The 13,527-nt window shown below is 36.9% G+C and overlaps 1 protein-coding gene across 5 annotated transcripts in view; it reads left to right on the plus strand.

The window, feature by feature from the left end:
* LOC124776586 (pumilio homolog 2) overlaps positions 1-13,527 on the plus strand; it is a 592,179-nt gene that overhangs the window by 348,611 nt on the left and 230,041 nt on the right. For all 5 annotated transcript variants that reach the window (XM_047251637.1, XM_047251640.1, XM_047251639.1 and 2 more), the window contains one exon: positions 899-1,208. In XM_047251637.1, coding sequence (XP_047107593.1) covers positions 899-1,208 — 310 coding nt within the window. The remainder of the gene's footprint in view (positions 1-898; positions 1,209-13,527) is intronic.

Consider the following 13,527-nt stretch of genomic DNA (forward strand, 5'->3'; position numbering starts at 1 on the left):
AATTTTGTTGCTTTAATTCAAAGCCAGCATTTTTCTTTTTCTTCCCCTCCCCCCCTCCCACCCCCTCCCCCCCCCCCCTCCCCCCCTCCCCCTCCAGTGTAGACTTGGTGGTGGTGGTGGTGGTGGTGGGTGGTGGTGGTTCCAAAGTACCATTTAGATCTGCAGTTGTTCCAAGTTATGGGTGCAAAATGCTACACACTGAATTTGAGATTTTCCATTGCAGATTGGTAATAGCTGCATTTTAACTAGCCAAAGCAGTGTTATACACTCCTTGCTTGTATCACACGCCTTCAAACAATGCTAGTCAATGTTCAACTACTTCTATTGATGTAGTATCTTTAACATTTGAAGAGGGTCTGTACTGTAATTTGCAACTACTGTTACTTCTGCAAAGAAATATGTAAGTTAAGTTCAGACTAAATAATAATGATGGTAATAATCACCATGAAATACACAGTTTTCTTTAATGTAGTTGGATGGATAAAATTCTTCTCACCATGCGGTAGAAACACTGATGGTTGGGGTCTTTCCTTTTCATCCTGTCCGGTAAGTCTCCCTAGACCTTCTGTTCTGGGCGTGCCCCTTTTCCTAGACCTCTCCAGTCCTTTTCCTTCACCCCTCATCATTGCCCTTCAACCCTTCTGCTGGAAGGAGGAGCCAGTGGCTCTGAAAGCTTGCATGATTATAACCTTCTTTTTTTGTGTGTGTGTGTGTGTGTGTGTGTGTGTGTGTGTGTGTGTGTGTGTTGCCACTTGGTGTGTAGATTTTTTATCTGTGCAATTTTCTTTTAGCTATATGTGGGGCCCTTGAGTAGGCATGGCCTTGAAAATTCTTTAAGAAAAAATTCTGGCGTGCAGGTTATGCTTTTGACTCGAGATGTATTTTTCGATGTTTTCAGCCGGACACCAGGCAGTAGGCAACCATCACCAGCAGAAGAGGACATTAACAAAAATAGTGGTAGTGGAGCAGGTGGGAAACCTCCCTCAGAAGGTGTTGAAGGACCTCACCATCATCACCATATGAATCATATGCCACATCCTCCTCACGCTTTGCATTTGGACAGTGTAAATCAACAGTTTGAACATGTCATGACAATGGACCCAAGCACTGCCAGTGCAATGGCACCTTTTGACCAAGGTGGCTATGTACCACCACAGCAACAGCAAGCTGATTCTCCAGGCGTGTTACCTCCAAGCTTCGATGTCCAGGTATTGTAATAATTATACTGTGAATTTCTTGAGTAATAAATAATTTAACTTTGCTTTAGTAAGTGTTCAGAATTATGTCAGTAATTAAGTTGCAAAGAAATATACAGTTGAAATAAAGGTAACAGATTTTAATAACTATTATTGATTATTGTAATTACTCTGTAGTTAGAAGTCTGTGTGGATACGGATATCTGCAGATATACTCTCAAATATCTGCAGTTCATTGTGGATAAAAGCTTGTGAATATCTGTGGGCATATCTGAGAGTATTCACAGTGATAACTACTTTGTGGTTAAAATGTTAAAGAACAATGCCAGTATTATTATACAATTTTTGTCAAATGGTCTTCCTTGTGATAACTGAACACTGTTGTGTGAAGGAATCCCATATGTTTGTTGTAAGGGTAGATGAAAGTTTGGAGCCTGCAGACATCCTTCAAATGTTTTCAAGGCCCGAGGTCAGTGGAAGTCTGTTTCCATCCTTACTTTCTGGCTATGAGTGTTTTATGTGCACCTGTTGACTCTGTGTTGCTACTGTCTTACTTTCTGAGCAATCTTTGTAGCTCAGTTTCAAAATGTTATGACATGACACTTTGCAGTCCTCAAGTGACCAACTAAAGAAAGCATCAGAGTAGAATCACTCACTGAGTGTGTGTTCATCAAATTATGGCTACAGACCTAATTTTATCTCGGATACAGCAAGCTGGCTGCACTTAAATGCAGAAAACCAAATTGAAAATGTGGATTTGTTAGAAATTTTGTTACGGTTTTGATGGCAAGGAAAAATTCAAAGATACAGTGGCTTGTTGTGTGTGTCAAAAAGTGTATTCTTACTCAAAGACAAAACTGTAACACCAAATTTGTTAAAACATTAAAGTGAGGTTGGAAATAATAGTGTAATTAGTTTTTCTTAATATCAGGTTGGATTCCATTGAAGCCGTTGTGTACAGTGACTGTGATTTAATTCAGACAGAAACGAAGTCTACATTCGGTTACAGTTCAATCTGTTCTTCACTGCAGATCTAGGTTTCAGCTACAGTACAGCTGTCATCTGTACGTTTCTATTGTCACATACACTGAACAGGCTTGCTTATGAACCTTATTATGCGACCTTAATATGTACATAGCTTAAATCAAACTGAGGCACCTGTTTTAAAGTCTGTATGAACTCAGCTGTCTGATTTTTATCAAATTTTGTTGTAGTACACAGCAAGAGAATGAAAAATGCCAAATTACAGAATTGTAAATCAAATACAAGAAAAGTAATGGCTGCTTGAAATTCTCAAAAAGAGCATGAAATTCAACAGACACTGCTCGTGGAAACAGCTGTAACTGCAGTTACAGGGGAGATAGAACATTGAAACAGATAATTTTGGAGTTGACTCTCTAAACATGTTATCTTCAAAACTGATGTAAAAAATAAATCTGCCTTTTCATAATTTGCTTAGTAAAAAATCAAGTTGGGGGATGACATTTCAGTTAAGAGATAAGTTAATATGTATGGCTATGTGATGCAACATACTGATGCAAATTGTATGCAGACTACAGCGAAAATGTGAAAAACCTTTTATGTTAAAAAGGGGATGTAACCAATGCACAATAATGTAGTAGTGTGAACAGACTGTGACCATTCCAAATAGCGCAGCTGTGGAAGGCATTACAAATGGGTCCAGATTTACACCGACAGGAATGGTGTTTAAGGAATGGCTGAATGAGAACTGCCTCGAGACATCAACTTGTAAATCTGCTGTTTGTGTATATACGAGGCATAGACTTAAAGAAATAAGAAGTATAGAATTATGACCCTTTGTATTCCGGGTCAAAAAAGTGATTAAATACTTAAGGCTTTATAGCGATTAAATGCCCTATTCTAACACCTTAGTAGAACTGAATATCAAAATCCATCTTCAGTTCATCCAAGATACGCTCAGTTTTAGTTGACAACCTAGCAGCATGGCCCTCCTGAAGACAAATCTACACAGATGGACCTACACAGGGCAGGAAGTGCATTTGTAGGTGACAAGACTAAAGAGGGAGGCAAATTTAAGCTTCCTGAAGTTTGCATCCATGCCTACTGTAGAACTTAGTGTTTTTAGAGGGAGTGAAATACACAGAAGAAATGCAGGAAGAAACGGTCATAGATTCATGCTCTACATTAATGCCGTTAAAGTGCTAGTGTGTCAACAGTACCAATAATTATGTAGTATATTGCATTATAAAAGCAGTACCAAAAATTATATAGTATACTGCATTATAGAAGCAGTATATTTCATTATAGTATACTGCATTATGTTATGAGTGAAGGTATGTAATGGAATAAAGGGAAACTGAAAAAAATAGATACTCTGGCCAAGGAATTTGATACACTGATTGAGTGAAATAGAATAGTGCCACTAGCCAATCTTCTTCATACCATAAGGGCTATAATCAGAGCCTGATGGAATGAAAACCTTCAACAGCTTTACAAAAATAAAGGGAGAAACTGTGCTGTAATGTTGACTAATCTTCCAACAAGTCCTTGGTGCCAGAATTGTGGATGCAACGGAAACATTATAGTGAAAGTGGCATGACTTGGATTGAATCGTAGGAGGTTCTGGTAACACATCTACTGCTTCTACATGATCACATCTTCATATGAATGCAACAGTGAGGAAGATGTTAATCACATTATCTTCAGCTGCTGTAGAAGAATCAAAAATCTCCTCAAACTGCCGATTTTTTTCATAAAACTATTTGTGTAAAGGTTGGTAATCATTTCCAAGATGTGGAAGGATCACTAACGGTAATCTCTTATGTAATTCATATGATAAAACACACTTAATGGGAGTGACTGTGCATTGTGTTAACAAAGAAAATGGAAAACTTGAGGGTCAAGTGTCATATATCAAAGTGTTTGATAATAATATTAAAAAAAAACTTTAAGAAAATATTAAATTTGAACTGCACTGATGAAGTTATTACAGTCATTAGATTTCTTCAGTACTGTGCAGAACATAATGTTTGTTTCCAACAATGGTTCAAATATTGCAGCAGTTCATCTTAATTTTGTCTCATGTGGTATGCATATTCTCAAGTATGCAGTTACGGAGACCATGTAGATATGAGAAGATAGTGACTAATAAATTACTGTCAAGCTGTTACAGTTCACTTAGAAGAGAGAGCCTTTCTTAACTGCCTTCAGAAGTCATTGAAAGAAGATGTGGACAGATGGTGGAACAACAAAGTCAACATGCCCATAAACTCACCAGCAACACAGTATCTGTTTCTTGTGGAAGTTGAGACTGCCCTCCTTTTCTTAGAAAATAACGAGGGCAAAACCACATTTGTAATTGATTTACAGATTAAAGCAAAACCAGTTATGATTAATAAATTGGAAATAACACCGCCACACAAACTCTCAAAGTTGTTAAATCCTAAATCCAAAAGAATGAAATTTTTGGTAGCATCAAGAAAAATTGACACAATGGAGCTAGAAATTATATAGCAAGTTACCGTCCACCATTTGAAGACAATATCTGAAGTTCTCACAAAGAAACAAAAACCTGATGAATTTTTCAACAAATTTTAGGATTTATCAGAGGGTGACTCTGTGTTGCTGCAGATGAAATTATGAAGTATATCAACAAAAAACTTAGTTCTTGCAAGGAAGTGACCGTGTGGTGTGGTGACGTGTATTTGAAAGCATATATTCACATCTACCCAATCTGGCATACTTGATATGCTGCATTCTAGAAATGAGGGCACCATCTGAGAAGAGCTTTTTTTGTTGATGGATGCATAATGCAAGACTAGCGCACACACCTAGGAAGTCATGGATAATTGTCAGTTTATTTTCCTGAATGGGTATATCATTTTAATTTTTAAAATCTAATTTCCAATCATTTTTGACAACATTGAAGCAGCATTAAATGGAAGAAGGAAAGAATTAATCTAAAATAAGTGATTTTTTTTTTTTTTCCTTATAATTTTTATATTAAATATTTCTTTCAAGATTTTGTAGTATTTTCCCCCATTCCTAACATCATTAAATTTCAAAGTCAGGCTTGACAACCTGTAATATGCCTACATAAACTTTTAACATTTGTGGCAGTAATATTACCGTAGAGCATCTAACACTTCGAAACTTGAGTTTCTCCTAGAATATATAAAATGATTAAACAACTTATGGGTGTGTAGCTGGGTGACATCTGAAAAATTGGCCAATGTTTCAACAGTTGAATACCCCATTATATTCAAGACACGGATACAATGAAAGCTTCTGTAGGCACACTTCACCAGTTAATAACCATAATATGTTTTTCTGCACAAGAACACACTTCACAAATATTTAGCACCACAACACAGCTGAAGATGACAAGCATCAAAATTTTTATCAACCAATGTGCATGCAGTTTTTGTTTGATTAGGAAGAGAGCAGGATTCCAAGCATAATTTGAGCAGAAACCTTTGTCTCTCGATATGAGATCACTTGCTAATTTAATCTCAATTTCTTTATTAACAATACTACCCCAATAGCTGGAAGTGCATGCTAAAATCCCACCTTGTTATTTTCACCACTCGTACAATTCGTATTAGGTTGATAGTGCAATATACATCTAATCTTTCACTATAATAATTCTGTTGTGTTGTTTTTGTATGAACAAATTAAACAGTGGAAATTGCAGGTTGGAATATCAAGGGTATAAGGAAAGGATAGATTGCTACGTACCATCAAGATGTCATGTTAAGTTGTAAACAGGCACAATTAAGACACTTATACATTAGTTTCTGGCCACAGCCTTCACCAGAAAAAGAAACCTAAATATGTACTACACATTCATTCACACAACATATAGAAGGAGGCTGTCTTATCAACTTGTAAGAGACTTAACAGTAGTGATCATTATTGTTATAAATTCTGTTGTCTGCTGCTTTCCACAGAATTGAATTCATTTCTTTAATACGTATCATACTGTGGGCCAGTTGTTTTAATATTATACAAATTTGCCTTTAGTGTTCGTAAAATTTTTATGTTATATGGCCTGCGGAGTTTTTGGAAAAAGGAATGGATGCTACCTCCATTCAGTTATTCTGTATCAACCTTTAGACACATTTCTTCACCCCATACATTGTCACTGCACTTTGTTCTTTGTTGGGGACATTATTATACTGGGATTTAGGTATTCAAGCTCACATCCAAGTGATGGAGTTGCTTATTGCCTCATTCCCATAACTTTTGCATGTATGATAAATGACAATTGCTCTCATTTGCCCCGCATTAAAACCATATTTAAAAAATCGGAGCCAGAATATCAGATTTGATTGTAAATCCAATTTTTGCATAAGCTCTACCCATGTTTAAAATCTATCCAAGGCCCCACAGTCATGTAAGTGGTCTACTGTGAACAGTGGGCAGATGAAATAGGGCCTCGGCACCCATTGTGGTGAAAAACTTACATGCAAATTCTGAATGTATTTACAACACCTTTATTTATAACACATCTTTCTTGGAATTAAGTAACAAACATAATATGAATTTTGTAAGATATGCAGCACATTTCAATCTGTACCTGACTGTATGATGTTTTGATCAATATCTGAGCTTTTTACAGCATGTTTAGAGCATGGTGTCCACCAGCTCTTGTTTAAAAAATGTGAAGTCACTGATGCATCCCTTCTGAAACATGCAATTGCTATGGCTTTGGCCCTAATATAGTCTTGACTTAAGCATGTTAAGCAATCTGCACTTTCCATTATCCCTAAACACAGGGACTATTTGTCTCCATGTGAAAGCTGTAAAACTTCAGCTGTTGAATCAATATTTTAATTGTTAACTTCAGGATTATATCACACACACCTAGGTGAAAGAAAGGTCGTCTACAATGGCAGTTAAGCAGCAGTTAATTGTATTGAAAATGGTGACAATTCTTTGATAATGTATAAAAAGGCATTTTTATTTGCCATCAGCTGTATAAATTATATTTACTTGTGGCCGGTTTTGATCATTTCAACCATTGTCATCTGGAAAACTGAACAAACAGAAAAAACCATATGTAATATACACAGGAAAAAAAGAACAAAATATATTGGGCCCATTGTGCTTAACTTCAGGTTTTCATCATTTCTGTTTGCACATAGTTTTATTCTTGAGGTGTGTTTTGTTTTTGTAATGAATGATGTTCAAGTGATATTTCTTCATGTATTATCAATTAGATGATTTTTGTTTTATCACTAATGTCATGTAAATATTGCAGTTGTGATTTATAATTGGTTACACCCAATGTATATTACAGCCATAGCCTGATGTTTAACTTCCATTGTTTTTACCTAAAAGCTCATTTTTCTACTTAATATATGAGTTGCCAGAAATTCACTGTTGTTATCTGTTATGGTTGTTGACCAGTCATTTTATTGGAACTTTGACAATGTAATGAAAATTTGTGATGTTGATTCTTCTCCATTGAATGATTAGCTCAGTTATCACAATTACTATTTACAGGTTTCATTTATTAATGCTGTCATATGGATCATGTATTTTCTACTTGATTGATATGTTTGACAAGTTAGCGTCGTTTAGCCTTCGTTTTCCTAGTGCTACACTTCTAGATGTTGTTTGTTGACAGTAATCACTTGGTGCCAACTTTTAAATTGTTCTTGTTAACTAGTGTTCCCTCCAACTTCATGAACAGTTGTATTATAGATAGATCTTGCTTTTACTCTGGGACATTAGACTCATTAGTTCTCTGAAGTTACGTAGGACTGAGACGGTAGTCACATGTTACCTGTAAAAGCTTTTCAAGGTGTGTCAGAATCTGGTTATGTTCCATTCCACATTCTGTCACTGTTACATTTGGTACATGGAAGTGTCTTCTGTGAGAAATTCGCATTCTAAAACCAACATATGATAAAATTTTGTAAATCTGTGTTTTATTGATCAGAGGTATAATTTTTATATATCAATTTTTTGGTCTGTGTACATTTACATAGTTTTTTCTGCTTGTTCAACCTTCCAGTTGATGGTTGAAATAACTGAAACTAGTCAAGAGTTAATACAATTTATTGAACTTACGGAAAATAAAAATGCTTTTGCATAAATATCTCACATGTGTAGCAATTATCTACACATATACTTGATAATGATTCAGAATTTATGTACTTCAAAGTTAAATCGAATGTTAGTATTAATCTGCAAATAAGTTGTACTAGAGAAGTTTTATACAGGTTTGCAATCAGAAATAGGTAATCAAATCAAGTGAAATGATGCAGAATATTTGGTTCGACATATGGACTTACAGGTGAACATTTTATCCTTTTTTAATATTATGTTCAGAAACAAAACAAATTCTCTTCTAAACCAAATTATAATTGATTAAGGAACTGATTTATGAATGGTGAAATTGTAATTAGTTGCTATGTGATGTAATCTAATCTTCATGTAAAGTGAAACTATAGTTCTTGTAAGTAACAGTGTGTGGCTTTCTCAGAGGAAATTGTCTCCAGCATGAACATTCAATTCCTCAAATAAATTTAGGTGCTGTAGTTTCTCCATAACTTCAATTTCCACTACAAGTTTAACGTTGCCTCTTGGTGGCCTTTTCTCAATTTACAGCTTGAATTCCCTTAAAATAACATAATATTGTAATACTTTGTGAAGGTACTGCCAAATTTCCATTATTCTTTTCTTACAAATGTTATCGTTTTCATCATCTTCGTCGTCATCATCATCATCAGTCCAATGCCTGGCTTGGTGCTGATGTTCATGCTAGTTTGTTGTGTGTTAGCCTCTTCATCTCTTGGTTTCCCTGTACAGTTTCAACGCCTCTCTCCATACTGCCATACACCCCACTTCCCCCAGTTTTTTGATGTCTCAGAATGTGTCCTGTCAACCGATTCATTCTTTTAGTCAAGTTCTGCCACAAATTTCTTCTCTCCTCAATCTCGTTCAGTATCTCCTAATTAGTTTTACTCAATCTACCCATATAATCTTCAGCACTCTTCTGTAGCACCACATCTCAAAAGCTTCTATTTTCTTCTTGTCTGAACTGCTTATCATCCCTGTTTCACATCCATAGAAGTATACACTCCAAACAAATACCTTCAGAGAAGACTTTGCAATACTTAAATTTATATTACACAGTCTTCTTTTTCAGAAACGACTTTTTTTGCTGTAGCCAGTGTACATTCTGTACCCTATCTACTACGACAATCATTAGTTTATTTTGCTGCCTCAGTTGCAAAACTAATCTACTACTTCTATTGTCTCATTTCCTAACAACAATTCCACATCACCACCTGACTTAAGTCAACTAAATTTCATTAGCCTTCTTTTGCTTTTGTTGATGTTCTTCTTATCTCCTTTATTCAGGACTTTATCCATTCTGTGCAACTGCACTTCAAAAGACCTTTGCTGTCCCTGCCAGAATTATAGTGTTATCTGCAAATCTCAGTGTTTTTACTACTTCTCCATGAACTTTGATTCTTTCTCCAAATTTTTCTGTGGTCTCCTTTATAGCATTCTCAGTGTACAGGTTGAACAATGATGATACCAGGCTGCAACCCTGTCTCACTCCCTTCTCAATTACTGCTTCCATTTTATGCCGTTCAACTCTTATAACTGCCATCTGTTTTCTGTACAAGTTGTATATAACCATTCAATCTCTGTGTTTTACCCTTGTTACGCTCAGAATTTTGAAAAATGTATTTCAGTTTGCATCGTCAAAAGTTTTCTCTTTAAGTATACAAATGCTATAACTTACGTTTAACTTTCTGTAACCCATCTTCTATAAAAAGTCATAGAATAAGTATTTTTTGTGTGCACCTACATTTGTCTGGAACCTAAACTGATCTTTAAGAAACCAGCTTCAACATTTGAGTTATTACATTCTTCTTGATGTGTGAGGGGTATTTTGCTTGTCTCACACATCTTACACAGCAGCTGGAATAGTTTTGTCGTCACTGGCTCTCCTAGGTTATTGTTCCTACTTCCATCTTTCAGTGGTCTTGTCAAATTCTCCTCACAGTATCATATCTTCCCTCTCATCTTCATCTGCTTCATCTTCTCTTTCAATAATATTGCCTTCAAGTTTCTGTCCTTTGTATAGCCCATCAATATATTATTTCCACATTTTAACTTTCCTACTTCACTTTACATTGGTTTTCCATTTGACATATTGATGTTTGTACACAAGCTTCTTTTTCCTCCAAAGATTTCTCTATTCCTAATGGCAGTTTAATCTTTGTCCTAGCTGTATATCCTTACATTTGTCCTTAGCCGTTTTACCCTTCATGCCAAACTAATGTTTTCGACATTTGTATTCCCTTTCACCTGCTGCTTAACTGCATTTTTATGATTTTTTTTTCCTTTCATCAATTAAATTTAATATTTCCTGTGATATCCAAAGATTTGTACTAGACCTTATCTTGTCACCTATTTGCTCATCTACTGCCTACACTATATCGTCTGTCAGATCTACCCATTCACTTCCTGATGTATTTCTTTTCCTTGTTGCAGTCAATTGTTGTCTAATGCTCCCTGTGAAACATTTGACAATCTTTGCTTCTTTCAAATTATTTGGATCTCATATTCTTAATTTCATACTTCTTTGCAATTTCTTCTAGTTTATCTACAATTAATAATCAATAAAACAATGGAAAATCCATAATAATAAATTATGAGGTATACACCTGCTCCTGGAAATGTCTGTTAAAAATCTTGCTGTCCCTTAACTGTCTGACTAATTTCTTATGTTCCATAGGACCTGCAGTGTGATGTAAGTCAGCTTATCACATATTTATAATGAGTATGCAAACTTGTTGCTGTGCAATATTAATTTGTATTTCTTTCACTTTCACTACAGATTTGTTTTGGCTAACATTGGCATTATAGAGTGACCTGCAGTACAATTTGGGCGACATTATTTTCATTATACCTTTCGCAGGAGAGCTTCTGTAAAGTTTGGAAGGTAGGAGATGAGATACTGGCAGAAGTAAAGCTGTGAGGACCGGGCGTGAGTCGTGCTTTGGTAGCTCAGATGGTAGAGCACTTGCCCACGAAAGGCAAAGGTCCCGAGTTCGAGTCTCGGTCGGGCACACAGTTTTAATCTGCCAGGAAGTTTCATATCAGCGCACACTCCGCTGCAGAGTGAAAATATCATTCTGGAAGCTAACCGTTCCTTTTATTAGTACAGCAATTTGACAGTTAGGGAGCTATTGTTACATGTTTACAAAGTATAAGCACTGCTATACGGATGATATATACTTCATTTGGTTAAGCGTATGCTTATGGTTGCTGTATATTGTAGTAGCCTATTTTTATAGTTATAATAGGTGTTGTTAATTCTGTAAGTGTTTATTGGGTAGCAGTCTTTTATTTGACGCATTAGCTTTCATTAAATTCTATTTTCGTTAATTTTTTGTAAATTAGGACTTTTCATATGTATTGTGCCAGCGGCCTTACCAGGGGGATAACACTGGTTCCTGTCAATCACCGAAGTTAAGCACTGTCTGGCTGGGCTAGCAGTTGGATGGGTGGCCATCCTGTCTGCCAAGTGCTATCGGCAAGTGGGGTGTACTCAGTCCTTGTGAGGCAAACTGAGGAGCTACTTGATTGAGAAGTAGTGGCTCCAGTCTCGTAAACTGACATATGGTGAGGACAGTGGTGTGCTGATCACATGCCCCTCCATATCCACATCCAGTGTCACCTGTGGACTGAGGATGACACTGCGGCTGGTCAGTACCTTTGGGCCTTCATGGCATGGCCTGTTGGGGCGGAGTTCTTGTTCCACCCCCCCACCCCCACCATATGTATTGTATTGACACATTGATTCCAGATCTCATGTGTGTTCTTTAAACTGTGCGAGGAAATTTCTTCCAGTCTGGCCTATGTAGAAGTTATTACAGCTGTTAAATGTTATTTTCTACATAATCGGCCTAGCATAGATTGGTGGTTTTGTTACCTGATCATAATTTCAATTGGAGGTTGTTAGTGGTCTGGAAAGCTAGCTTTATATTTGTAGTTCAGTGCATTAATGTTGTCCAAGATTGGGCCTCTATGAGCAGTTGGTACGTATTTTGTTTTCTTTCTAGATACTGTTTCTTTGATTAGTTGTATTTCACTGTGTACTATGTTAGGCTTGGGTGTAATGTATTTGTTGTACAGTGTGGTGACAATGTTTGGGTAGAAATTGTTTTTATGTTCTATGTATTGGAAAGCTAAGTCCTACCTTGTGCCTTATATCAGAACCTACACAACAAGACCTTGGGCAAATCAAGAAATAAAAGACAAACGGCATCAAAAAGAAATAATCAATCAAGAACTCTATGTAGTCCACTTATGTTTAAGCAAAAATGTAACACCACTTATTTTTTGATTGCATTACCAAATTAATTGGAGGTATGCGATCTGAAGTTTTCCCGGCGTATTTCCAATTCGAACAGTTCTCGGGTATCTGACCGGGTAGTGTCGTAATTCCTCCACAATATTTCGGCAGACGTACGCACTGCCATCTTCAGGTGGTTCCTGACGAATGCTGTGCTGTTCCTCTTGGCACCCTATATATACTAGGCGTTAGGCCCTCCAAGGCTGACCATTGTATAAAGACTGGCCATACTATGGACTATGAAAAAACAAAAATACTCTTGTCAATCCTCTTACTTCTGGGACTGCGTTACTTAAGAGGCCATCTAAATCCAACTACAGGACGATCTAATTAATAAAGACAGCGGCCTTCAACTTAGTCAGGCTTGGAACCCTGCACTAAGCCTGGAGAGAAAGATGCTGTCCCAGAGATCAAGGACCGCCCCAGATGGCAGCAGCAGGGAGACTGCAGACCCCAGTTCAGACCCAGGCGCCACTTTCCCCACCACCTCCAGTAACCGCCGCGCCGGCCGCACCGAAGACACCAGGAGAGGAACGGTGGAGGGGGTAACAGCTAGTATATATAGGGCGCCGAGAGGAACAGCACTGCTTTCGTCAGGAACCACCTGAAGATGGCAGCATGTACATCTGCCGAAATATTGTTGAGAAATTACGACGCTACCCGTTCGGATACCCTAAAACTGTTCTAATTGGAGGTACTTAAGCTTCACAAGTATACAATACACACACTCGCAACAAAAAATTTAATAAGCTCAAACTTCGACTTCTATTGAAGTATAAAGAACCTTGCAGATATTGTGTTTACAGAACACAAAGCTGACCTGCCTAACAAAGGACTTAGATATTAAATGCAACTTAGCACAGAATTCACATGATTCGGCCATAAAACACTTGGTATCTGCTACGAAAGTTGTGCTGCATGTATCCAGCCTCACATTCAGGAAGAAAAATAGGCTCACAGTGA

This window comes from Schistocerca piceifrons, chromosome 2 (genome assembly GCF_021461385.2).
Source record: "Schistocerca piceifrons isolate TAMUIC-IGC-003096 chromosome 2, iqSchPice1.1, whole genome shotgun sequence".
In the NCBI taxonomy this organism is placed as follows: Eukaryota; Metazoa; Arthropoda; class Insecta; order Orthoptera; family Acrididae; genus Schistocerca; species Schistocerca piceifrons.